The sequence below is a fragment of the Brassica rapa genome, chromosome A08 (genome assembly GCF_000309985.2).
Source record: "Brassica rapa cultivar Chiifu-401-42 chromosome A08, CAAS_Brap_v3.01, whole genome shotgun sequence".
In the NCBI taxonomy this organism is placed as follows: domain Eukaryota; kingdom Viridiplantae; phylum Streptophyta; class Magnoliopsida; order Brassicales; family Brassicaceae; genus Brassica; species Brassica rapa.
In genome coordinates, this window is record NC_024802.2 from 22,598,184 (window position 1) to 22,623,279 (window position 25,096).

General features: G+C 39.1%; 7 protein-coding genes across 13 annotated transcripts; 2 read left to right on the forward strand and 5 right to left on the reverse strand.

Moving 5' to 3' along the window:
* Positions 1-18: 18 nt before the first annotated feature.
* On the reverse strand, positions 19-5,040 carry LOC103836592 (pre-mRNA-processing factor 39). Of its 4 annotated transcripts, XM_009112879.3 has the most exons (13): positions 4,894-5,040; positions 4,365-4,592; positions 4,153-4,262; positions 3,695-3,924; positions 2,991-3,158; positions 2,365-2,749; positions 1,826-1,969; positions 1,570-1,722; positions 1,339-1,455; positions 1,005-1,235; positions 611-919; positions 436-537; positions 19-330 (listed from the first exon to the last, which is right to left on the reverse strand). In XM_009112879.3, exons 2-13 carry the CDS (start codon positions 4,573-4,575, stop codon positions 244-246), a joined length of 2,247 nt encoding a protein of 748 aa, XP_009111127.1. In that variant the 5' UTR covers positions 4,576-4,592; positions 4,894-5,040; the 3' UTR covers positions 19-243. The 4 variants fall into 4 exon arrangements, with proteins under 4 accessions (XP_009111127.1, XP_018509275.1, XP_033133491.1 ...); XM_018653759.2 differs by lacking the exons at positions 4,153-4,262; positions 4,365-4,592; positions 4,894-5,040 and adding an exon at positions 3,301-3,403; XM_033277600.1 differs by lacking the exons at positions 4,153-4,262; positions 4,365-4,592; positions 4,894-5,040 and having other exon boundaries at positions 3,301-3,924.
* Positions 5,041-6,423: 1,383 nt separating this feature from the next.
* LOC103836593 (acid phosphatase 1) lies at positions 6,424-7,928 on the forward strand. The gene is made up of 3 exons (XM_009112882.3): positions 6,424-7,026; positions 7,125-7,334; positions 7,587-7,928. The coding sequence occupies exons 1-3, from the start codon at positions 6,599-6,601 to the stop codon at positions 7,762-7,764; spliced, it is 816 nt and encodes a 271-aa protein (XP_009111130.1). The 5' UTR covers positions 6,424-6,598; the 3' UTR covers positions 7,765-7,928.
* Positions 7,929-8,229: 301 nt separating this feature from the next.
* On the reverse strand, positions 8,230-9,303 carry LOC103836687. Of its 2 annotated transcripts, none has more exons than XM_033277604.1 (2): positions 8,981-9,303; positions 8,230-8,658 (listed from the first exon to the last, which is right to left on the reverse strand). In XM_033277604.1, exons 1-2 carry the CDS (start codon positions 9,286-9,288, stop codon positions 8,604-8,606), a joined length of 363 nt encoding a protein of 120 aa, XP_033133495.1. In that variant the 5' UTR covers positions 9,289-9,303; the 3' UTR covers positions 8,230-8,603. The 2 variants fall into 2 exon arrangements, with proteins under 2 accessions (XP_033133495.1, XP_009111228.2); XM_009112980.3 differs by lacking the exon at positions 8,981-9,303 and adding an exon at positions 8,758-8,957.
* Positions 9,304-13,598: 4,295 nt separating this feature from the next.
* Positions 13,599-15,468, reverse strand: LOC103836594 (vacuolar protein sorting-associated protein 2 homolog 3-like). 2 transcript variants are annotated; one of them, XM_018653691.2, is made up of 5 exons: positions 14,952-15,468; positions 14,829-14,876; positions 14,615-14,709; positions 14,461-14,533; positions 13,599-14,277 (listed from the first exon to the last, which is right to left on the reverse strand). In XM_018653691.2, exons 1-5 carry the CDS (start codon positions 14,994-14,996, stop codon positions 14,218-14,220), a joined length of 321 nt encoding a protein of 106 aa, XP_018509207.1. In that variant the 5' UTR covers positions 14,997-15,468; the 3' UTR covers positions 13,599-14,217. The 2 variants fall into 2 exon arrangements, with proteins under 2 accessions (XP_018509207.1, XP_009111131.1); XM_009112883.3 differs by having other exon boundaries at positions 13,599-14,285.
* A 304-nt stretch (positions 15,469-15,772) lies between these two features.
* Positions 15,773-19,824, reverse strand: LOC103836595 (probable serine/threonine protein phosphatase 2A regulatory subunit B''epsilon). 2 transcript variants are annotated; one of them, XM_009112885.3, is made up of 14 exons: positions 19,639-19,824; positions 19,349-19,544; positions 19,019-19,255; positions 18,628-18,733; positions 18,432-18,531; positions 18,144-18,249; positions 17,939-18,029; positions 17,492-17,633; positions 17,143-17,290; positions 16,944-17,053; positions 16,530-16,686; positions 16,327-16,452; positions 16,084-16,217; positions 15,773-15,985 (listed from the first exon to the last, which is right to left on the reverse strand). In XM_009112885.3, the coding sequence occupies exons 2-13, from the start codon at positions 19,502-19,504 to the stop codon at positions 16,086-16,088; spliced, it is 1,611 nt and encodes a 536-aa protein (XP_009111133.1). In that variant the 5' UTR covers positions 19,505-19,544; positions 19,639-19,824; the 3' UTR covers positions 15,773-15,985; positions 16,084-16,085. The 2 variants fall into 2 exon arrangements, with proteins under 2 accessions (XP_009111133.1, XP_033133492.1); XM_033277601.1 differs by having other exon boundaries at positions 15,780-15,999; positions 19,349-19,786.
* Positions 19,825-20,016: 192 nt separating this feature from the next.
* On the forward strand, positions 20,017-23,425 carry LOC103836596 (coumaroyl-CoA:anthocyanidin 3-O-glucoside-6''-O-coumaroyltransferase 1). The gene is made up of 2 exons (XM_009112886.3): positions 20,017-20,142; positions 20,304-23,425. Exon 2 carries the CDS (start codon positions 21,777-21,779, stop codon positions 23,166-23,168), a length of 1,392 nt encoding a protein of 463 aa, XP_009111134.1. The 5' UTR covers positions 20,017-20,142; positions 20,304-21,776; the 3' UTR covers positions 23,169-23,425.
* Positions 20,115-20,717, reverse strand: LOC117127542. The gene has a single exon (XM_033278135.1). The coding sequence runs from the start codon at positions 20,715-20,717 to the stop codon at positions 20,115-20,117; it is 603 nt and encodes a 200-aa protein (XP_033134026.1).
* Positions 23,426-25,096: the final 1,671 nt, after the last annotated feature.

Below are 25,096 nucleotides of genomic sequence, written 5' to 3' on the forward strand. Positions count from 1 at the left end.
GGAGACATGTTAAGCAAAAAAAGATCAAATGCTGTCTGTCTGCTAAACCGCACTAACCGGCCCATCATTTCAAACTTGTCTCTTACAATCTGTGTCATAACCAGCGGAAATCCAAGCAACTTGAAAGTAAAACTAATGTCACTGATCGAGAATAGAGACACGTAAAAACATCAAGACAAGAGTCATACACTAAACTTGAGTAGCTAAAGAGAAAATGGCTAAGGACAAGCAACACCAACAGACTCAGTAGTAAGTGTTGTAGTAAGCTTGAGGAGGAGCAGCAGCGGGTTGCTGGACCGGGGCAGCCAATGGTGCTGTAGCTGGGTATGCCTGAAGTTTTCACAAATAAATAATCATTTCATTAGTTGATCAAATTAAACAATTCTTAGTTAACCAACTTTTAGCTTAATCACTCTTTAAACATTAATCGGTTACCTGAGGAGGATATGCCCCATAAGCAGCGGCTTGTGGCACGGGTGTTGGTGCTTGTGGAGCAGCATAGCCAGCGGGATAGCCACCATATGCACCATACGCAGCCTAACGTGAATAATGAAAACGTTAATAAGAGTAAAAGCTAAGCAATGATGTAAACGAGTTGGTTTTCAATTACCTGTTGCTGGCCATAAGCAGGGTTCCACTGCTGTGGTTGTGCAGGAGCTGCTTGTGGTTGTGGCCAAGCTTGAGGCTGTGCAGCATAACCACCGGACCATTGAGCCGGTGCATTTGGATATGCATTGGACACTGGCTGAGCAGGCGCAGTTTCATTGTAAGTTTTGGCCAGTTTCGTCCTATCTGAAGAGAGAAACTCATCTGCGCTACGCTTTTTCAACTCTGACCTGCTCCTGTGAGGTAAAAAGAGCTTACAATGTCGATCTTCCGCCTTTTTAATGGACTCAACATCTCCGAAAAGACCCAGGAACTGCCAAATCCATACACACATTTCATATTAAAACTGAGAAGACTTAAGTTTAGAAGAACAGATTGGTCTCTTCTTGCTCCGTTACCTCTATATATATCAAAGAAAGCTCTTCCCTCTCTGTGGAACTTGCAGTGTTCTGGGTGTCTACATTTGGCTTTATCAAATTCTCAACGAGTGGGTCGAGGTATTCAATCTTCCTTGGTGGTGGCAGAATGGTCTCGAAAAAGATCAGTGCTTCCATGAAATGCTTTGACGGCTGCACGTGATCAAGTGCTTCAACTATAATCTTCCTAGCCTTCTCAGCGTCACGTAAAACCTGAAAGTATTATCGAAAAAAAGAAAGAAGCCAAACCCGTTAATACTCTATCAACAAAGCTTAACAAAAGGAGTTCGGTTTTTTATAAAGTTAGTAGACATACCAAGTAGGAAAACCTTGAATACTGCGCATACAGCAGCGGCAGTAATATGGAGTTATCTTTGCCCTTTTCAACAGCAATCACTTGCTCATACACAGAGAAAGCATCATCCACATTTCCCTACAAATAAGATTAGGAGACGAGTAAAGGAAAATTGGAGTGGTGATAGAAAATTGGAGTGGTGATAATAGCCTAAGCTAGTTCTTCAGTTACTACTTGTTCATGAAAACTTACTAGTCGTTGTTCCATGTTCGCATGTTTAATTACTGCTTCAAGAAGCCCCGGAGAAATTTCAGAGTGCAGTAATTGGAATGCAGCTCTAGCACCAGCTATATCCCCATTCTGCTCTTTCAAGCGAGCAGCAAAAAGGTGGATTTCTGGTTGTCTCTGCCACAGAAAAGAAAGCAAATAAATAACCAAGAATGCCAATATATTAATTTTTCTACAAAGCCAATCAAAAGTAATGAGATCATGAGATCATGTTACATACCTTGACAAAGACTTGAGTTGCTCGAGTAAGGGCGTTGTCTGCAAGGTCCATACTTCCACTTGATCCCATGCTTAATACATAACGAATCCAGTATTCAGGGTAGTTTGCGCATGCTACTAGACATCTTTCATACAGCTTGACCACCTGTTGGAAAAGAATCTAATGTAAAGCATACATGATGATCACTGCTAAAAACCAAAAAATATGTAAACATAGAAAGAACAAACACTCCACAAGTAGAACAGAGAATAACAGACAGATTGTTATGAAGACCCCTTCATTAATAACGTTGGTACTTTTCAAAACAGCGGTAACTCACTAAAGTATATGATGCACCATAAAAATTGAGAGTGTGAAATACTTTCTACTTAGCCTTAAAGTTACCAAATATAGGCCCATGCTTTGATCCAGTGGAAACCCAATAAAGTATATGATGCACCAGATACTACTTAACTGTAGATCAATAATATTACAGAGGTAAGACTTAATCTACAAAAGCACTTGTATCTTCACATAAAAGAGAGTTAAGCAACATGTACCTTATTGAAGTCTCCATCGCTCTCTATGAAGTCCAGATAATTATGCCAATTCTCCAGCTCTGCTACATTGAGAGGCCGCACATGGAAATAAGGCCTCCTTATAGCCATTTCAAAACCAATGATTTTAGATTCAAACTCTTTGGCTTTGATATACAAGGCTTCTCTAATGCCAATGTATTTCTTCAGTTCCTCAGGATCAGTTGAACCAGCACTTTCCAACTTAGATGGTTCAGAGGTACCATCAGCTTGAGATTTTCCTTCATCTGCCTTTCCATCAGACTCAGATAGTGCAGTTTCAGAAGCATCACTAGCAACAGCAACTGTTGCAGATTCCTCAGCACTCCTAAGTTCGGACAGAGGACGTGTTTCCGCTAGCTCCTTAAAGCTGTAGCAAGAATAGCATTTATCAACAACAGAAAGACACTAAAATTCTGAGCATAAACTAAGAAACCTGGCACTTAAAATCAGTCTATCATATGCATGACAATAACTCATTTGCCATATGGCTCACTTCGATTAAGCTAAATCAACATATAAATTATTTTTTAACATAGCAATTGTAATCCACATGAAATATCCAACTCAGAGTGCAGAGGAAAATGATTGATGAATTCACTTGAACTTACTTGTTAAAGTATCTATCAAGGTTTTGAATGGGATTCTCCAATATTCTGGTGTAGATCATGGCAAGGCGGCTCCAGTCCTGCTGCATGTGCTCATACTCGATGTATTTGTCCCACAATGGAGAGGACAGAAAATCAGTTCCAACGTAAACCACAGCTCGTTCAAAAAGGCTGCAGAAGCAAAGAGAAAAAAGAATTGTCATATACGCTGATAGATACACAGACACGTCCAATCAATAAAGACGCACAAGTTCTATGGAGAAAAAAAGGATTCACTCTTTGAATGCAGAATACTGCCAAACACTGCATTTACCTTCCTGGTAAAAGCATACCGTGGCCAAAATCGAGTAGTCAGAGGCTACCTAAAGCCCAAAACTGGTTGAGATCTTCCCAGCAGCATTTCGCATATGGATACACTTCGATGGGAGGGTAACAATAAAAACAGGTATTTTTTAACTTCAAATTTTTCAAGCAAAAGAAGTATAAACCACCACAAAAATGGAGCAGGTTCACCAGAACAAGCAAGTGAGTTGTATGAAAAATAAATATTTCTAAACAAATTCCATCAGATCTTTCCGCCACAAATGAGAGAACTTGCTGTAGCAATCTAAGAAAAGGGTTAGATGGCAAAAATCATTTTTCTAGGTAACTGAAAAACCAATCAAACTATTAATACACATACAAATAGAAGAATAAACACTCATTACCTTCTGATCGTGTCTGGATCTCCATATGTATTGATGGCAAAAACGCAATAATGGAGCCAGATGTCTACTGAGTACGTCACCCCCTGCACTGCTCTTTCGTAAACCTCCACGACTTTGTCCATTGCCCCCACCCGAGCCTCATGATCTGCATACTTCTTCCAATAGCCATAACACAGAGGGAATTCAGCTAGGAAAGCATCATACACCTTCCGGATTTTGGAAATATTGTCCTGTAATTAGGGAAGCAAGAAAACATTACCAATCTTGATCAAAGAAAATGAAGCCCCCAACGATATACAAAGATGAAAGCGACTTATAAGATTCAGATACTAGCAAATAAGTTAAATGGAAACATGATTCAGATACTTAAACCATGAAATCCACATAGAATTTTTCACAGGTCAAAGCTTAGTAAATAGAGGACAAAAACCAAATTAATTATGAAAATCCATACATACCTGAGATATCCTCTCTGTCTCTTCAATCAGGGCAGTCCAAGCATTGAACTCTGAAGAATTAGCCCTTACAATACTCCATAAGCGCTCCTCTTCCGGTGAAAGAGCAGAACCTTTCACAACAGAGATGGAATAAGTCAATAATTATATCATTGAAGTTAACACGACAAATTCAATTCTCAGTGATGTGTCTATTGAATAGAAGAAGAAATTACCAGCATTGTCTATATGTCCTGCTCCTGGAGCTGTTACAGGCACATTATCTGTTGCAGTTCCATTCTCAGCAGACGCAGTTGAACCACCTTCAGGTCCAGTCCCATTGACCAAAGAAACATTAGCGACCGATTGAGATGAATCAACATTCGATTCCACAGTAGCAGCAGAAGCATTATAGCCCTCAGCAACCATGGCCTGGCTTTCTCCCATAACTCTCTAAACAGTAACTGCAACAAAAACGACGTTTACATGACAGTGGAATCAGCACATATAAGACTAGTCCTACACTCATCGATGGATGCCATTAAGATTAGCACCTAATCGTAACTACATAGATAGAGAACAGCAGCTCAACACAAAACTCAATAATATCTTCATACGAATCACAATACGTAAAGCTTGATACGTAATTATCTAGCGGGACAAGCAAACCCTAATCATAAACCCCATGAACATGAGCTACCAGAAACAAAACCTTAGCTGTATTCCTAATTCGTGAAATACAAAGGGAGATGGAAGGATACGAACCTCGGATAGTGAAGAGGAAGCTCGCAAGTGACTTCGATGGAGGAGCTCCCAAGTTTTTTTTTTCTCGTTTACAGGAAGAGAGGGTTCGTAGGGTTAGAGACGACGCGTGATGTGTTTGGTAGATGCACTGTGAGATTGAGTGTGATTAAATATGGGCCGTCAATATAAATGGGCCTTTAATTTTTAGCAACGGGCCTAGTAATAAGCCAATTAGTGATAGCTTTAGCTTGCTTCACTTTTTTGATATCTCATGAAGAACAACCTAAGGCATAACCAGATATCTCTCCCTGCAGCTGTAATTTTCAGGGGCATTGATAAGGAGATGAGAAACATTATTTCGGCTAACAGGGTTAGAAAGGCTTTCAGTTTGCTTATGGCCAAGTGGCTAAGATAAGTTAGTTAGTGTATTTGTCCATGATCCATCTTGTTGTTTTTTTTTTTTGCCAGTTCAAACTTAAGATATTGTTTTGTAAAAGCTTCTTTCATCTATGATATTTACATTTTAGCAAAAAAAAAGATTATATTTTGTCAATTCTTCACATGGTTTGTTATTGTTCATGTGAACAACTGATTGCAGCTCAGCAAAATCGAGTGTTTAAATTGTCAACTCGTAACGAATTATTGGTACTGACAATTATCACATATTTATGCGAAAATGGCAAATGCGAGTTGATCTTGAGGGTCATGCTTAGCCACGTTCTGTATGTGTCTATGTTTGTGTAATATATTTAAAACTAACCACAGGGTGGTGGGCTAGTGGTCTTGAGGTAGTTAACACACCAATACGGACCCGGGTTCGAATACCCCCTGTGGCCACGGAATGCTTTACGCCCTCCCCAAGTTTAAAGTTATCGCGGCGTTGGTGCTGGGTCCTTGGGTAATGGGTATTAGTGCCGGCTGGTTCCGGGCCAGGGGGATTAGATGGTTGGCAATCGGAAACCATGTGCGGATTACGGGCCTTTGGGCAAACGGAAACCACGTGCGGATTACGGGTCACCTTTGAACCTCCTGTTAAAAAAAAAAAAAAAAAAAAAAAAAAATATTTAAAACTTTGTCTACATCTATCCTCACTAGCAAATCACTATACAATTGGGGTTTCACCGGTATTTATTTATTAAGAAATTAAATTCCATGTGCTTGTATTCCCACTCTTCAATCAGTTTTGTCACCAACTCACCATAACCTGACCACGTACCTTTAGATCTATATGTCTCTTGTCCTTTCCATTTCGTAAAGCCAAATAAATAAAAAACAGATTAAACAATTTATTGTGTAATTACTTTGAATGGTGACTGGATCGTTTAATTTCTCCCGTGGTATCGTTTGGATCCTAGTTAAAACAGCCATGTTACCATTTTCATGTATCTTTTTTGGGTCAAACACATTCATTCATAATGTTCAAAAGAACTCAAACCATTTTCATGTATCTATTGTTAAATATTTAAACATAATTTTTTTTTAAAAAACAATACCTACCATGCATCAACATAGTAAACAACGACCACTGCTAAAATAAATCTGACAATAACATTACAACAAAAATTAAAATTAATTAAAGGCCAAAAACTTGGATTCAGATTTGTGTTTCTCTAATTCTTTATTGCTATGGCTACGTACTTCGACTCTTCTCTACCCTATAAAATCCTCTTTACATACACACTTGTGATCAGATTCTCAAAGATCTAAACCTCTTCTCTTTCAAAACATGGGCCGATCCATATTTCTTTCTCTAGCACTAGCCTCACTCTTGGTCGGAGTCGTCTCAGCTCGTGACTGGAACATCTTGAACCAGCTCAAAGGACTGTCGTCATCGTCAAGCCAAAACGGTATTGTTTCTTCAGGGGTCTCGACGAACCTGAAACGGTACTGCGAAAGCTGGAGGATCAACGTGGAAGTTCATAACGTCAGAAACTTCGATGTGGTGCCTCAGGAGTGCGTGTCGCACGTCAAGAAGTACATGACGTCGTCGCAGTACGAAGATGACGTGGAGAGAGCCGTTGATGAGGTCATCCTTCATTTCGGGAGCATGTGTTGTACCAAAACAAAGTGTGATGGCATGGATGCTTGGATCTTTGACATCGATGACACGCTTCTCTCTACCATTCCGTACCACGAGAAGAATGGCTTCTTTGGGTAAATCTATTCTAGCTCTCTAACTCAGCCGGTTTATGATAACCGGGGTTTAATCTTGTTTGATGAAACTAATAATGTGATTATGGAACTGAAAACAGAGGAGAGAAGTTGAACTCTACAAAATTTGAAGATTGGATGAGGAAGAGGAAAGCACCACCAGTGCCACACATGGTGAAACTGTACCATGACATCAGAGAAAGAGGCATCAAGATCTTCTTGGTCTCTTCCCGGAAAGAATATCTCAGATCTGCCACCGTTGACAACCTCATCCAAGCCGGTTACTATGGCTGGTCCAACCTCATCCTCAGGTACAATTAAACCGGAGATCAGAAAACCAAACTCTATTATGTTCATACATTGTCTAAACCGAACAAACTCATATAAATCAATTATAACCAGATATTTAAAACCAACCTCTTATTTGGTTTATATATTCTCTAAACCAAAATTAAGCTAAAAAGTAAAAACAAGGTTGTACACCACTCTAGTTAATGATTCTGGTTTACTATAACCGGATTAGATAACCGGTATACTAAAACTAGAAATACTGAACAATGCAGGGGAATAGAAGATGAGCACAAGGAAGTTAAACAGTACATGTCAGAGAAGAGAACATGGCTGATGGGTCTTGGTTACAGAGTATGGGGAGTGATGGGAAGCCAATGGAGCAGCTTCGCAGGTTGTCCTCTTCCCAAGAGAACCTTCAAGCTCCCAAACTCCATCTACTATGTTGCCTGATCATTACAGTGCAAAACTTTGATCCAAGCTTCTTGAAACAAGAAGAAGAATCGATAAATATGAGAGAACGGTTTTGACTGTGATTTTTATTTTTGTTTTTCCTTTTCGAGTCATCTTATATCAAGAGACTTATGAATAAAAAAAAGTGTTTCTTTTCGGTACTACCAAACAAAACAAGTATGTTACAGAGAGAAATCAAAATAAAATCAAACACAATCAAACGATCAACCAATGGATTTACAGTACAACCTAAACAAAGTGTTGAGTGACTTTAGACCCAAAAAAAAAAGTGTTGAATGACTGCAGCACCATTATTTAGCTTTGTTCAAAACTTTCTCCTAGGGTGGTTTTACTGGTTAGGTATCTAAATGTTAACTTCGTTTTCCCATAATTTATCAAAGATAATCAGATGAAAGAATTTTATTGACAACAGTCCAGATCTCTTTTGTTTTTTTTTTTTTTTTGATCAAAAGCATAACTTAGATTAAGAGTAGCACGGAGGCTAAATTGTTGCAGTTACAGAAGACTGAAGAGAGTACAAAGCTGACTTCGCAAGAGAGTCAGCTACAACATTTGCTAAACACGGAATGAAATGAAAAGAGATAGATTGAAAAGTTTGCGCCATGATAATGATATCATGAAGAACACCTTTCAAGGCAACATCCTGTGTTTGAGACTTCAGCAACGAGATGAGCACCTTAGAGTCAGAGAAGACATTTAAACTACTGACATGGGAGGAGGTAGCTGCCATAATTGCAGCCTTAACCGCCAAAGCCTCAGCCACTAGAGCCGAGGAAACAAAGCGACGGTGTGATGAAAAACAATCGGTGTGAACCTTCTCAGCATCCTGGAGATACCAACCAAGGCCACAGTTTCCAGTTGAAGGGTTCCAAGCTGCATCCGAGTAAACAGACCAAGTATAAGAGTTAGTAACAGGAACATTAACATTAACAGCAGGAACCACATGGTGTGGTAATGAGATTTTTTCGATACAGGTTTGGGCTGCCTTCCAAGCTCGGGCGTCTTGGATTGCTTTCAATACCGAGTTCTCTTCCGAGAACTGTTTGTTCTCAAACAAGAGTTTATTCCTATTGGTCCATAGGACCCATAGGACCCAAGGGTACAAAGGTATATCTCCTAATCCCAGTGGTGGAAGAGAGATCATCTTCCGGCAACATTGAAGCAGCGCTGAGACAGAGTTAATGACACTAGTTACCGGTTTATGCAGGCATGGTACAAGATCCCAAACTTTCTCGGCGAAAGGGCATTGGAGGAGAACATGTAGTTCCGTTTCTCGAGCTCCACATCTTTGACAGACAGGTGAGACAGAGAGGCCTCTACTCTCCAGCAAGGATCCAACCGGTAGTGCTCTGCTATTGGCTTTCCAAAGGAAGTGCTGGATCTTTGGTGAGGTTTTAACATGCCAAACACATTCCTTCCAGTTAAAGCTTTGAGTCTCATGATCACCTTTGTACAGTTTTGCCACTGCATATCCAGATTTAGTTGAGTACTCTCCGGAGGCATTTGGAAGCCACACTCTTTCGTCATTCAGGTCAAAGTAGCTAGGCACTAACTTGCTTATTTCCTCCTCATACTGAGGTAATGTTTCCTTAATAGCTTGCACATTCCACTCCTTCGTGAGCGGGTCTATCAGCTTGCTAACCCTCCAAGCTTGGTTCTCTTTCGTTGGTGGTCCTATCGGAGATAGTGGCGTCTCAGTCGATAGCCACGGTTCATTCCATATTCCAACCATGTTTCCTGATCCAAGAGCCCATCCCAGCCCTCTTTGCAATAAATCTCTTCCTATAAGGATACCTCGCCAGCCGTGAGAGATTCCGCTTGCAGTGGGCGTTTCAAGGAAAGGGGTCCTATGACAGTATTTCCCCAGTAGTATCTTAGCTAGAAGTCCAGAGGGATTTCTCAAAATTCTCCATGAGACTTTTGCTAACAAAGCATCGTTGAATTGAGCGATCTCCCTGAAGCCTAGACCGCCGGCATTCTTTGGTACCGAAAGTTTTTCCCAAGAGACCCAGCACATCTTTCTTATCTCCGGAGAGAGGTCCCACCAAAACCTCGTTAGTACTGACTGGAGCTGCTTGATTATTGATTGTGGCAATTTAAAACAAGACATCGAGTAGGTTGGCATCGCGGCGAGGATTGATTTTAACAGGACGAGTTTCCCGGCTCCAGACAGAAACCGTGACTTCCAACTGTGAGCTTTCTGGCGTATGCGATCTATCAGCGCAGCAAAGATGTCTCGTTTACGTCGTCCAAAATGTTCCGGGAGTCCGAGATACTTTCCAAGCCCACCTTCATTGTGTATATTGAACAGATCTCGAACCCGCCGTTTAACTTCACTAGGCGTTTTTGCTGAGAATGTGATGGTCGATTTGTTGAGATTAATACTTTGACCCGATGCTGCTTCATATTTCCTCAAAATCTCGATCAAAGATGCACAGCTTCTAGAGTCCGTCCTACTAAAGAACATCGTATCATCGGCGAAAAGCAAGTGGTTGATGGCTGGGCTGTTACGTGCCACTTTGACACCAATGACCTCTCCCTTGAGTTGTGCCTTCCTGCAGAGACCGGACAAAACTTCCGTGCAAAGAATAAACAAATACGGGGACAGTGGGTCGCCTTGTCGAATTCCTCTCGACGGAAGTACGCAACCTTGGGCTTCTCCATTTACCAGATACGAGTATGAGACTGAGGATACACACGCCATTACCCAAGAGATCCATATTTCATGGAAACCAAACCGGGCGAGGACATTGCGCAAGAAGCTCCATTCAATGCGGTCATAGGCCTTGCTCATGTCCGTTTTAATAGCCATACTGCATCGGACCGTAGCTCCTGACTGTTGCAGGTAATGTAGCACTTCGTGGGTTATCAAGACATTATCGGATATTGCCCGGCCTTTGACAAACGCGGACTGTTGCTCGGAGATCAAACTAGGAAGCATTGGTTGAAGACGTCGAGTAAGAATCTTTGCTATGATCTTGTAGTGAGTATTGCACAATGCAATAGGCCGATACTCAGCTACCTTGCGTGCTCCAGTGATCTTAGGTATTAACCGCACATGCGTTGCATTTTGTCGAGCATCCATATCGCCTGAGTCGAAGAAAGCTTGAATGTCTTTAGATACATCGCCTCCAATAATATCCCAAAAGGATTGGTAAAAGCTGGCTGAGAAACCATCCGGGTACAGAAGTTTAAACATATGCATACATATACGCATTGCTCTCAGACGAGCTCGGACACGCTTCAAGGCTCACGATTTGATTTTGTAACTAGCTTACGTATAAAAAATAGGATCCAAAAGCAAGAAAAATAATAAAATAAAATAGATAGCTACAAAAACTTATTAGAAACCATCGATATAACTAAAAACTACAATCAATTGTGGATTCAATACGACAACTGTTCTGGATTAATGTATAAGAAGGTCGAAAAGAATATTTTTTCAGAATGTGGACATTATTCGAAAATAACCAGTTCAGAGAAAATTGAGCTTTCGTTTGATCCGGGTACTTGGAATCCTATGGATAAAGATATGGTAAAAAAAGTGTATTGCATATGCTAAAAAAGACAGGGTTGACTGGCGCTATTTAAACAAGTACTTGTCATCTATATATATCAATTCTTACATCTCCTACTTTGGTGATATCAAGTTTTGGTATGTTGGGAGATATCATTATTGACGAACCTTATCCCTATATTGCATTTGCGGGTAAAAAAACAATTTAACAAACATTGTAAAAAGCTTATTGGATGCAATTGTACTACGTAAACCTTTAAAAAGTGTATCGAGTGAGTTATTTCAGCTCAATGCTTTATTTCCTTACAACAAAAATGAAATCAAATAGAACAATTAATTTATCAGAATTAAACGAAAACCCTGAAAAATTCATTTTTTTCTATCAAATCATTTTCTTTATCGATATTATAATAAACAACAAAATAAAAAGTCAATTTTTGATTTCAGGAAATTTGAGTTCGACCAGAAAAATTAAACAAATTTTTTCTCTTACTCGTATATGTTTAAAAATTCAAATGAGATATAAATCTATAAAGAAAGTCTTGCATCGTGTTGCATTTTCCGAAAGTATACACATACACATACGTATATATACACATACATATAAGCATATACATATATATATACATATATTTTCATTCAAAAAAAAAATATATATATATATACATACGTATACGCATAGACACATATATACACATATATACGTATATACATACACATATACATATATAACATGTATATATACATACACACACATTTAACCCTAGGTAGGGTTTAGGGTTTAACTCTGGGTAGGGTTTAGGGTTTAACCCTAGGAGTAGGGTTTAGGGTTTAACCCTAGGTATGGTTTAGGGTTTAACCCTAGGAGTAGGGTTTTAACCCCAGGTAGGGTTTAGGGTTTAGCTCTATGAGTAGGGTTTAGGGTTTAACTCTGGGTAGGGTTTAGGGTTTAACCCTAGGAGTAGGGTTTAGGGTTTAACCCTAGGTATGGTTTAGGGTTTAACCCTAGGAGTAGGGTTTTAACCCCAGGTAGGGTTTAGGGTTTAGCTCTATGAGTAGGATTTAGGGTTTAACCCTAGAGGTAGAGTTTAGGGTTTAACCCTAGGGGTAGGGTTTAGGGTTAGCCCTAGGGGTAGGGTTTAGGGTTTAACCCTAGGTAGGGTTTAGGGTTTAACCCTATGGGTAGGGTTTAGGGTTTAACCCTAGGGACAGGGTTTAGGGTTTAACCCTAGGGGCAGGGTTTAGAGTTTAACCCTATGGTAGGGTTTAGGGTTTAACCCTATGGTAGGGTTTAGGGTTTATTCCTAGGGGTAGGGTTTAGGGTTTATTCCTAGGTAGGGTTTATTCCTAGGTTGGGTTTAGGATTTAACCCTATGGGCAGGGTTTAGGGTTTAACCCTAGGAGTAGGGTTTAGGGTTTAACCCTAGGGGCAGGGTTTAGGGTTTAACCCTAGGGGCAGGGTTTAGGGTTTAACCCTAGGGGCAGGGTTTAGGGTTTAACCCTAGGGGCAGGGTTTAGGGTTTAACCCTAGGGTTTAGGGTTTAACCCTAGAGGCAGGGTTTAGGGTTTAACCCTAGGGGCAGGGTTTAGGGTTTAACCCTAGGGACAGGGTTTAGGGTTTAACCCTAGGGGCAGGGTTTAGGGTTTAACCCTAGGGGCAGGGTTTAGGGTTTAACCCTAGCGGTAGGGTTTAGGGTTTAACCTACCTAGGGGTAGGGTTTAGGGTTTATCCTACCTAGGGGTAGGGTTTAGGGTTCAACCCTAAGGGTAGGGTTTAGGGTTTAACCCTAGGGGTAGGGTTTAGGGTTTAACCCTATGGGTAGTTTAGGGTTTAACCCTAGGGGTAGGGTTTAGGGTTTAATCCTAGGGGTAGGGTTTAGGGTTTAACCCTAAGTGTAGGGTTTAGGGTTTAACCCTATGAGTAAGGTTTAGGATTTAACCCCGAGAGAAGGATTTAGGGTTTAAGCCTAGGGTCGGAATTAGTGTTTAACCGTAAGGTGGGGGGTTTAGGGTTTGACCTTAAGGTAAATCCGGTTTGAACCTAGGATACATACGCTTATACACATATATACATATGTATTTTGTACGCTTATACATATATGCTTGCATGCATGTATATACATATGCATATATATACACATATACAGACATATATATATATGCATACAAATATACATTTGCATATATATATATTATACAAATATTACACATATTAGGGATATGTGAATTAAACTTATATAAAAGTGGAGACATGATGCTAAGTTTTATTAGTTTTTACAATATTGAAAAAAATCACTTTAGATTGTTCTCAAATAAAAATATTTCACAATCTATTGGTCACAAAAATATATAATGTTTTATAAATCTGAAAATTGATAAACCACTTTATTGTTCTCAAATAAATGTTAAATTTATAACCTAAGTGTAAACTAACTAAACTTTTACATCTCTAACGGATCAAAGAAAATATAAGGACAAGATGTAAAATGCAATTTGTTTTCACATTAGTTGAAAATTTAATATTTGTTTAAAAATTTTAATTAAATAAATATATTTTATAGAAACTTAGTGCAAGTATCATAATTACACAATATAAAAACATTTAAACACATGTATCCCTCTAACTGAATATAGAAAATTCTATGGATAGAGTGCAAAAGTTTGGTTTGTTTTCAAGGTATTGAATTTTATTTATATCACCTACACTTTTTTCGAAACTAAAATATTTTATAAATTTAAAATACCTTTATTTTAAAATCCAAAATGTGTAAAGTTAAAAATACCTTTATTTGAGAATATATTTAATTTAGTTCTAAATCTAAAAATATTTTGTACTGTTAATACCTTTATTTGTGAAAATATTGGGAATTAAATTCTAAATTCCGAAAATAAAAGGGAAAAGAAAAGATGGATTGTTACAACTTACAACCATGTCTATTTGTGCACTGTTTTCGGAATTCTCTCATAACCTTAGCCTGTTTAGCTGAATCCATATTCCAGAAACATCAGAAACATCTAGTTAGATTATAGGGCCAGTTCTACTGGATTTAAGTTTTTTTATCACAGCAAGATGACCTTCAAAAATACTTAATCTGATGACTCCATCCAAACGAATAAACATATGGGCAAATCTGATATGTGTTAAATAGGAATCTGACCTTGCTCATAGCTGCCATTGCCTTAGTGGCACCTTGGATTTCTGTACCAACCGAAGCATGTGCATGCTTTAGCCTAAAACACCAAAGTTAAAATGTTTCGAATAGTCAATTTCAGAACATGATTATAAAACGAGGGAAGTTAGAATCAAGAGACCTGTCTATGAGTAGCCAAGCCTCGCATTTGAGCTCGGCTACCTTGTAAGTTAGCTGTCTGCTCCTTAGCCGGATCAGTTGCCGACCAATCGCTCCCTGCATAAAAACAGAAGATATAAAAGAGCACATACAAAATCAGATGCTATTTACAGAGAACAAGCATAACCCTGTTAAAAATATTTGATCAACCGAGAAAGAATGCTTGAGAAACCTACCTCATTCCGTGTTTTAGCAGTTTCTTTTAATCTCGAGAGCTTTTTCTCCTGTTATACTCTTACATAAAAGAAGCATGTGTCAGAGTTTGCACATAGAAACAAATACTGAATTTTAAACATTACCTCTGATTGTAGAGATGCGATTTCCTTTTTGGATTCCTGAAGCATTGGTTGATGAGAGACAAAACGAAAAAGGGAACTTGTAGTCGGATTGAGAAGAATTTATGTAAACGTGAGCTATATCCGACTGAGAGTCTGAGACATGGAAAGAAAGAAATCTGATCACGACAGTGATTTTTGTCTTAACGTGTCGCGCTCATCTTTTGTCTTAACGTGTAACGGTCTTATTTTATCGGTTTGAAACTCAAGATTTAATTTCGCGTACATTCCGATGTTTTTCATTAAATATCTCCAGAACGGTAACATACATTTATTATCATTTTGAGTACTAAAAACCAATAAATAATTTTTTTTTTGTCAGCTTGATTCCAGAATTAATTTTCTGGCAACGATCTATTTACCATTTACCTAAAAAAATTGTGTAAAATTTGAAACAACAATTTTTCATAATCATGATGTAAAACTACCGTACGCGTACAGGATTTTCCAGTTGCATTATTGTTTTTTTGGGTGTACTTTTTCTATTTACCCATTTGTCCTGGGTCAAGTTCCACTTAGAAACTATCTCCAAACTGATCCGGACCACCTGAATAAACCGGACGCTAATGTGGTGTCTCATCTTTGGTATACAAAGATTGTACCAGTGGTCTTCTCCACAAAAAGAGGAGAGAGCTCTCATCCTTCTTCAAGAGAAAACTTCCTGTTACTCCCAAAACGATGCCAGGAGAATAAACAAGACGAAAACCTCTCTGTTCCTAATCCTACCTAATTAACACTAATAACTCCCATTTTCTTTTCTGAACAAACCACTCAAAACGTTAGGAAACCACAAGTTATGAACAATCTATACTCCTTATATGGCCAACCACAGTATCTAATCCTTGCTGTCTCATATTATAAACGCGTGAGCCGCATCTTCTATATATAAAATGTTTTTTTTCTTCAAATGTAACTTTTAGCGACAAAAAAATTCAAGAAATTAGCACTCTTCGAATCTCCCACTCAGAAGCTTTAAACTCCAATCTCTGATCATGGACCTGAAAGCAATCAACTAAATGGTTACCGAGTCTCATCCATGGAAGCATTTGTACATGTGGATGTTGTGGTTAAGAAGTTAGAAGCAGTGTCAACTTACAACTAAAATGGTGGTTCGAGTGGTTCATCCGCACTCCCATTTGAGACTTCCTCCACATCTTCTTCCATTGACAATCTCACATACTCTCTCTGAGCGAAACGATCCCACTCTGTTAAACTTGGATCCTCCCGTTCCTACAAGCAATTAAATATAAACATAAGTTCAGTAAGCCCAACTATTACCAACTGCTTTTAGTAGCTAATCCAGTCATAATTTTTTTTTGTTTTACAAAGCCAAAGTTACCTGGCGAATGAGGAAGGGGTCACGTGTTTCAAAAGCCATGAATTTGTTAAGGTTGAAGAGTATATTGAAGACGTTTCCTGAAAGTTTGGATCCTTTCAGATCCTGGAGGGTGATGCAGTTCTCCTCCTATCAAGTAAAACGACCATATAAAACAGCTCGCAGAAATCAAACGACCATGAGTTCAGGTATGAATAGTTTCTAACCTCTGGTTTAATCATGTCAATTATCTGACATAGGATATCGTTGAAGTGAACAGGCTCCTGGGTTATGCTTTCCATGCGATGCAACTGCTCCTCGAAAAAAAATTGTATTTCGTTTGGAGTGATCACCCCATTTCCATCCAAGTCTATGCACTTGAACCTGATAGTATATCACAACAGAGGTTCAACATGAGTGTTTTAAGTTCTGATTGACTGATAGAAAATGACCAAACTATTAGCTCCTCAAGTCCTCAGTATAAACACATCCTGTAACAATATCAGCGGACAAAGATGTCCATATATGTCACTGGTTTTGGCTCAGTTGAAGTATACAACTCATGATTTTGTAATTTTAAAACCAAGGGGATTCTATCATAAAGAAAAACGAATATTAACAAGGAGGAGAATGTTGTGTACCAATACTCAAGACTAGGCTCAGATGACTTGTCTTCCTCGGCGAGAATGAAGTATACAAAATCTTCATAACTCATCTTCCCTTCAACTTTGCTCGTAAATTTCCTAGGAGCCTAAGATATAAACATAGCCACAGGTCAACGTCAAGTGAAAAGCGTCCCGTCAGACTATAACGTAGCTTTACCATATTTCGGAAACCAACCTGTGAAAATATTCTATCAACAATCCTGTAGGTCAGGGCATGGTTACCATATTTGATGAGATTGTCCTTATCGATATAGCAGTCATGGTCACCATCAAGTTCCCAGAATCTGCAGTAGATCACGTAAAAGTGCTCATAGGAAAAGTACCTGAAAAATTAAAAGACGACTTGCTTGTGAATGATTGAACCAAGTTTTGTCTCAGCACAATATGAAGGCATAAACCATATTTATATAGCTCTTTCCTTTTGCACTGTTTTAATGATATATATGTGATAAAGCCCCTCGAATGCAATACATTATACATCTCTGTGGGATTGTTAGAAAGGTATGAAAAAAAGAAAAACTCACCTAATAATTTTATTGATATCGTCTTCTTCATCAAGCTGCTGCATCGCAGCAATAAGATTTCCGCGTTTCAGCTCTCTAAGAGTAAGGCAGCCAGTTCCGGATCTGTTAATGTAGTAAAATATTCTGTAGATGACCGTTTCAGCTGGGTAATCAATGAAGGATAACGTTAGTACTAGTATCAAATGTAAATAACAAGAAGAAATCAGATATTTGCGGTGTTCTTTCACTTGACAAACAATGCCCATAAAAGTAGCAGCAGGAAAAAACTGATTTATGAAAATTTGTACAGCCAAACAGTACAACAAAAGAATAGGGTTTGAGGATGTCAAAGATGCGGGTTACTTCAAATTGCATAAACGTCTTATTTAACATAGAAAAGAAAAATTCCAGTAGACTTCACCATATGTAACCCATGAAATCATTAAGTCACAAATAAATGAGTCCTACCATATCTTTCTTGAAATTCGGATGTAGTCCTCAGAAATTGTAAGCCAGGATGTGTTGCCAGAAGCTCATCCAGAAGTGGTTTGAAGTCTGCCTGTAGCCAAATCCAAGAAAAGATAGAAATCTTTAGTACTATGGGTTAGACAGAAAAGAGAAGTCAATTGTTGGAAAACATATCAGAAAAGCGGTAGAAGAATCGCAAAAAGACCTGTCTGAGGTACATGCAGTCCTGCTGCCTTAGTATATTATATATCTGGGAGGCTGTGTCCATAGTTAACATATTTCCATCAATCCAATACTTGATAAACGCATCCCTGAGGACAATGGCGGTCAATCAGCACACATTAGCAAAGCACCAACTACTCAATAATTTTTTAGGTGCCACAAACTAAAAAAGAGAGAAAAAGACATACACATACACACCCATACAAACGTTTAACTAATATGAGAAAACATATTATACAGAAAAGTTAACACGCCTGGTGATGAAGGCTACCTTGTAACTATACCAGTGCAATCGGGATCCATCTTTCTGAAGAGTGCGGGAGAAAGATAAGAAGGCAGCTTGCAGACTTCTTTCGTAATGGATTTGAATTCTGCAAGACACATGAATGCTAACATGAATTTCCTCAAATATTCCTCAAGAGAAACAAAAATGTGAACAACAACAACAGCTTGAAATAAAGCATTACCATCCACATGTAGTCCGTCAATAAAGTTACTAAAAAAATGATCAACCATGGATATACATTGCTCCTTTAGTTCTTTCGCTGGTGGACGCCCATGCAGGAAGTAGAACTGCATATTAAATCATCGTATTAAAAATATTTAAGTATACAGAACCACACAGTACCCTTTCACTACAAACTATAATGAGCAAAACTGATGATATTATCATGTCACAGTGAAAATTTTCATCTATAAATAAGTCCAACCTCAGTTTAATCTTGTGTAAAGAAGCTATATGGACCCAGTTTCAATGACCAATCAAGTAAACATATATACCAGACCAAAACCACGATCACTAAGTAGCAAGGCAATGCACTCGAATGTTACAAGTAAAAGGATCCAATGCAAACAAACCTGAGGAATGAGTTCGTGCTTAGGTTCCTTAACAGATCTCAGAGGAGAGCGGAGAGATGGAGGGCTAGCTCTCTGCCTCGAGAAACGTGGGGAGCCAGGCGAGCTTCGTGGCGAGAGTGGGGGAGTGCCATTGCTCAGAAAGACAAGAGGAGTTGCACCAGGAACATTGATGGTGGCGTAACTCTTGGATAAGTTAGTTGGAGTTGCAGATTTAGCTTCATCAATCAAAGACTTAACCTACAGAAACATCACACACATAAAACAATTGTGCTACACACAGATTCGTAGATGCTTGTATTCAAAAAAAAAAGAGAGCAAGGAAGGGAGTACCAATGTGGCGGTTTCAGGGAGTGAGAGCCAGTGGGAGAAAAGTTCGTCAGCGATATGAGAGCTTGCTTTGAGCGGAGAAGGAGACAAACACGGGAGCTGCAAGAGCTCAGGATCTAATATATGAACATCCTCTACTCCAACAATATCCATTTTCATCCTCTTCTTCAAATCAATCAATTATCGATTCCGATAAACCCTAGTGTTGGAGTTATATACAGAATAAATAAAAAATTCTCTAGACGATTGCTTTCGGATAATAGACGAACTGCTTCTGTAATTGGAATACTTTCCTGAATCGAGTTGAGTGGAACTTGGCAGAAGAGCGAACCAAGCCCTCCGATCAACAAACTGATGATATAATAGAGACTGAAAGGTTCGAGGCGGAGGAAACTGGGAAAATTCTCCGGGACGGAAAGTGCTGAAGCGAAGGACTCGAGAGAGAGAGAGATTTATTTCATTTCCCCGGCGGTTTAATTTTCCACTTCTTTCTCTTTGACTCAAGTCAACCACAATAAACCGCCTCTATTACATTTTTTAAAAAAAAAATAAAAAATAGATGATGTGGTTTACATGATTTTTTTTTTTTTTTTTTTTTTTTGCTAAGACTGTTAATTTCATTAGATGATAAGAGATTGTTCTACAAGGGTAGTAAATCTATACAAAAGAGGCTCTGGCAAAAAAAAAAAGGTAAAAAACAGAGCAACTTTAACACGGCTTGAGACATCACCATGAACATGTCAAGTGATTTTTGCTGGGCAGAGAAGGGTCAGATGAGCCATCTTGCCATTAAGTTGGTGAACTTCTTACGCTTTCGAAAAGCATAAATAGAACTGATGATATGTCGATCAATTTCCCGGAATGTTGCTGTAGGGGGGACTAAAGCTTGATTGTGTAGCATGTTGTTTCTTTGCTTCCAGATGTTGTAAAACAATGCTTGAACTACCATCATACGCAGGTGTGATGGCGCAGCATTAGAAGACGACGATGTCCACAGCACGAGCTCGGGCCAGTTGGTGAAGACTGGGACCGTGTCTCTGAATCTGCGGCGAGATTCAGACCAAAGGACCTCAGCATACGAACAAGAGAGCATTAGATGGTCCCTAGTTTCCGGCTGAGTAGAACAGATGCAACACGAAGTCTGAATTTGCATACCCCAAGCCGCGAGGCCAGAGCGGGTTGGGAGCCTATTCAGATTTGTGACCCACATATGGAAAGCATGCTTGGGCGTTGCTCCACTGAACCAGATGTGATTTGCGAAAACTTGGGGAGCACGCGGACGTATCACTTCCCATGTCTTGGCGGATGAGAAAGCATGATTGAGCTCTCCGTTAGTAGACCATCCATACCTATCTGGGCCCCGGTCAACCATGGGAATGGGGAAGTCTGTGAGAAAAGTGTGAAGGAAGACCTCCTGGTCCGTTCGGGGATGTGGTAATCTCCAGCCATGCTCATTGCAAGCGTCCGCAAACGGTAGCCGAGGCAGTAGATAAGGTAACTTACAAGGTAGCCGAGTTCAAATGCGAGGCATAGCTACTCATACACAGGTCTCTTGATTCCAACTTCCCTCGTTTCATAATCATGTTCTGGAATTTACTATTGGAAACCTTTTTAACTTGGTTTTAGGCTATGCATGCACATACTTCGGTGCCACTAAGGCAAAATTGGCGGAAAGAATGCATCAGAAGATGTTAGCAGCAGCAGGTATGTTATCATCCACTCTATAAACACACAACTACAACACATCGAATTCAAACCTCTGTTATTTCTGTGTAGCTCTGAAATCGATGAACTGGGGAAGCGGTTGCCTGCACTTAGATAGAAAGAAAGAAGAAGTATCATGACCTTGAAGAAGACAGTTCAGACCAAATTTTTTTATTACATTCAATGTGTCTCTCTAGCTACAGTTTGATTGTATATACACACAACTAAACACTGAAGAGGAAAGGGTCTTCTATACAAAAGTTTTACAACCAGATATCCAACTAATACTAATCTGGCTCTCTCAGATACGATCATTTTACAATGCTCAACCAAGCTATATGATGTCAAGAGGAAAGGGTATAGGGGGAGTCTTTTCCGGTACATGCCAAGCTTGGCAATTAAAAAGAGGTAATGTGTTTTTTTTTTTTTGACGTCAAGAGGTAATGTTTAAAACAATCATCTGGGCTTAATCTATATACTGGGCCTTAAGTATGGAAACCCAATATACAAATCTGTGAACATTCCAACCCATATTACCCACATCTTATTTTATAACTTACCAAATATAATGGTGGTTGTGGAGGTTGGGGCACATGAGAGATCGTCTAATCAAAACCACACAACTCTACTTGCCCGGGGGTTCAACGTTCAATACAATAGTCCAAAGACAGATAACTCTTTTCCTTTATAAAAGAACAACACGTTTCCAACATTAAACTTACACACCATGGCTCATCTTCAATCTCTTAACATCATCGAAACCAGTCACATCTCTCCATTAAATGGCACCGTTCCATCCACCACTCTCCCTCTCACCTTTTTCGATGCACCGTGGCTCACTCTCCCACTCGGAGAATCTCTCTTCTTCTTCTCTTACAAAAACTCAACCGAACATTTCCTCAAAGACTATCTCCCTAACCTCAAACAATCACTCTCCACCACTCTCCAACATTTCTTCCCTTACGCCGGTAACCTAGTCACCCCACCTCGTCCTGACCCTCCTTACTTACGCTACAACGATGGCCAAGACTCTCTTCTTTTCACAGTCGCTGAGTCTCTCGGAACTGATTTCGACCTTCTCATAACTGATTCTCCTAAAGACATCAAAGTGTTGCATGACTTCTTGCCCAAGTTACCTCCTCCTCATGTCTCTCCGGAGGGAATCCAGACACGGCCAGTAATGGTGATACAAGTCACTATCTTCCCTGGAAAAGGAATCTGCATAGGAAACACGTCTACCCATGTTGCAGGAGATGGAGTCACTTTCACTCACTTCATGAAGTATTGGATGTCACTGACCAAATCTAACTGTAAAGATCCTGCCACGCTTCTCCTACCCTCTCCGCCTATTCACAGCTGCAGAAACATTATCAAGGATCCAGGCGAGGTAGCCGCAGGACATTTGGAGAGGTTTTGGAGCCAAAACTCTGGAAAACACGGCTCACATCACACGCCTAAGAACATGGTCAGGGCTACTTTTACATTGAGCCGGAATCAGATAGACAGTCTCAAGAGTTTGGTTACAGAGCAGTCTGTGAATCAATCTCCTGTTTCAACCTTTGTGGTGACTCTAGCTTTCACTTGGGTGAACCTGATCAAGACACTTGTTGGTGAAACAGAGGACAAAGACGAAGAGGTCTTCAACTTGATGATTAATGTGGATTGCAGGAATCGTCTCAAGCTCACAGAACCAATACCAACCACATACTTTGGCAACTGTATGGCTCCTGGTATCGTATCTGTCAAGAAACAAGATTTGCTTGGAGAAAAAGGGGTTTTGGCTGCTTCAGACGCAATCACGTGGAGAATCAAAGATATGTTATCAAGCGATTTATTGAAAACAGCACCGAGTTGGGGACAAGGTGTGCGTAAATGGGTCATGTCACGTTTTCCAACTTCTATTGCAGGAGCTCCTAAACTGGGATTATATGATATGGATTTTGGGTTAGGAAAGCCTTGTAAAATGGAGATGGTGCACATTGAAACAGGTGGTTCCATTGCATTCTCAGAGTCAAGAGATGGGAGTAATGGTGTTGATGTTGGATTAGCACTGGAGAAGACGAAAATGGATACCTTTGTTTCGATTTGGCAACAGGGGATCAAAAAATTCAACAAGTAGCAGGACACAAGCAACTTCACTATCTATGTTTCATAAATATCATAGACCCTTTTCAATATTCAGTAAGATGCAAGATTAGCAACCATTAAATAAGTATGATTATCTACTTTCCAAAAAGGTCACTGAAAGACTGTTGCATGGTGATTATATTTTCATCCTCTCATCCAAAAAACTTTATTATGTTAAGTACCAGGTGATAATATTTCCACCAAGTTCGTTACTTCTTTCCTCCAATAATATATCATTATCCCTTTGTATCAAGTTCAGCCAAATGGTAAAATTTACTCTATATGTTTCATTGATAATGAACCTCAGAAGCGCGGGTAAATAAACAATCACAAACCTTCAACACAAACCTAAAGATTCATATATTTGTATTATGAAGCCAAAAAAACTCCTACCACGCTAAGAATACCCCTTTGATTGATTGCGTTAACTAACTAACTAACACGAACCGGTTTTATGTCTTTTCTAATAAAACCCGGTTTAATGTGTATATCTTTTTTCAAAAAATTTCATTCGCTACTCATTGGTTACGTGTACAGTTTGCAAATTCATGCTTCATTAACCTATTTGTTTTTTTTAAATTGGATCTCAAATAACACACAAGTTTTTCTCAAAAAACACACAATATTTGCTCAAAAAACTAATGTATAGTCGTAAGAAAGTTACTAGAGTATCTTGGTTATGATAAATCTTCGATTGTGATGACATCTAAATAAAATTTTATAGTGTCACGATACCATGTCGATTCTAAAACACGCAACTATGCATAATTTTATCAAAAAATACAAAAGGATGTTTCTTTGTTACGGAGGAACTTTTTTCTCTCGAAACCATTAGCCTATTCAAAATCATTTCTAAACTATAGATCAAACCAAGTTAATCTCTGAGTCTAAAACATCGAGAGGGATTATCGCAAAATTGCGAGATCCGTTTGGCTATAATTGGTCTTTCTCCAATAGATCCAATCAGTCAGATGACATCTGTAGTCTTGTAATAATTTAAATTCTGTCATTTATTTACCAACTTATCAAGTATATTAAATTATCAACTTATAGATCCAATTGTGAATGATGCAACAAGTCGTGTGCCTTGTCGAGCTCATACTTCACTGGTCAAGCAGAGACACTACATAACCGAACCGGTGCAAGTGTGGCGGCCGTTGTGGTCTCTGAAAATGAGGCACAATACCGCTATTCTTCGGCTTCCATGCATGAGGTTATAGCAATAGCTGGTTATCAGCCCATGGAACCATGACCAATTTCAGAGCCATGAACGATCCCAATGTTCAGGAACTGAATGATGAACAATTGGCATTGTTGGTGATGCAGACCAATGCCGCTCGAGCTGCCATTGAGGCAGAGCAGAACCATCGCGCTAACAACTGAGCAGGACCAGCGTGCTTATTGGTTATCTAGTATATGTTCTTTTTCTTCTTCTAATAAGCATAAGTGCCACGTGTTGTTGTTCGTGTGTAAGCGTAAGAACTTCTTGCTGTTGTTGTTGTTGTTGTTGTCGTATTTCTGTTCATCTGTCATGTCGTGAAAGTTCATTATATGGATGCTTTTTAAAAATTTTGCTGAAAAACACACAAGTTTTGCTCAAAAAGTACAATTTTTTTTCTCAAAAAGCTATATATAATGGTCAGAAAGTTGCTAGAGTATCTTGGTTAAGATAAATCTTCGAATATGATGACATCAAAATAAAACTTTATAGTGTCAAGATACAATGTTGATTCTAAAACACACAACTATGCATAATTTCATCAAAGAATACATAATGATATTTCTTTGTTAGAGAGAAATTTTTTTCTGTTGAAACTATTATCCTATTCAAAATCATTTCTAAACTAGACCATAATTCAAACGAGACACACATTTGAATCACGGTTTAATTTTTGGGACCAAGGTTATTTAGTCAAACTA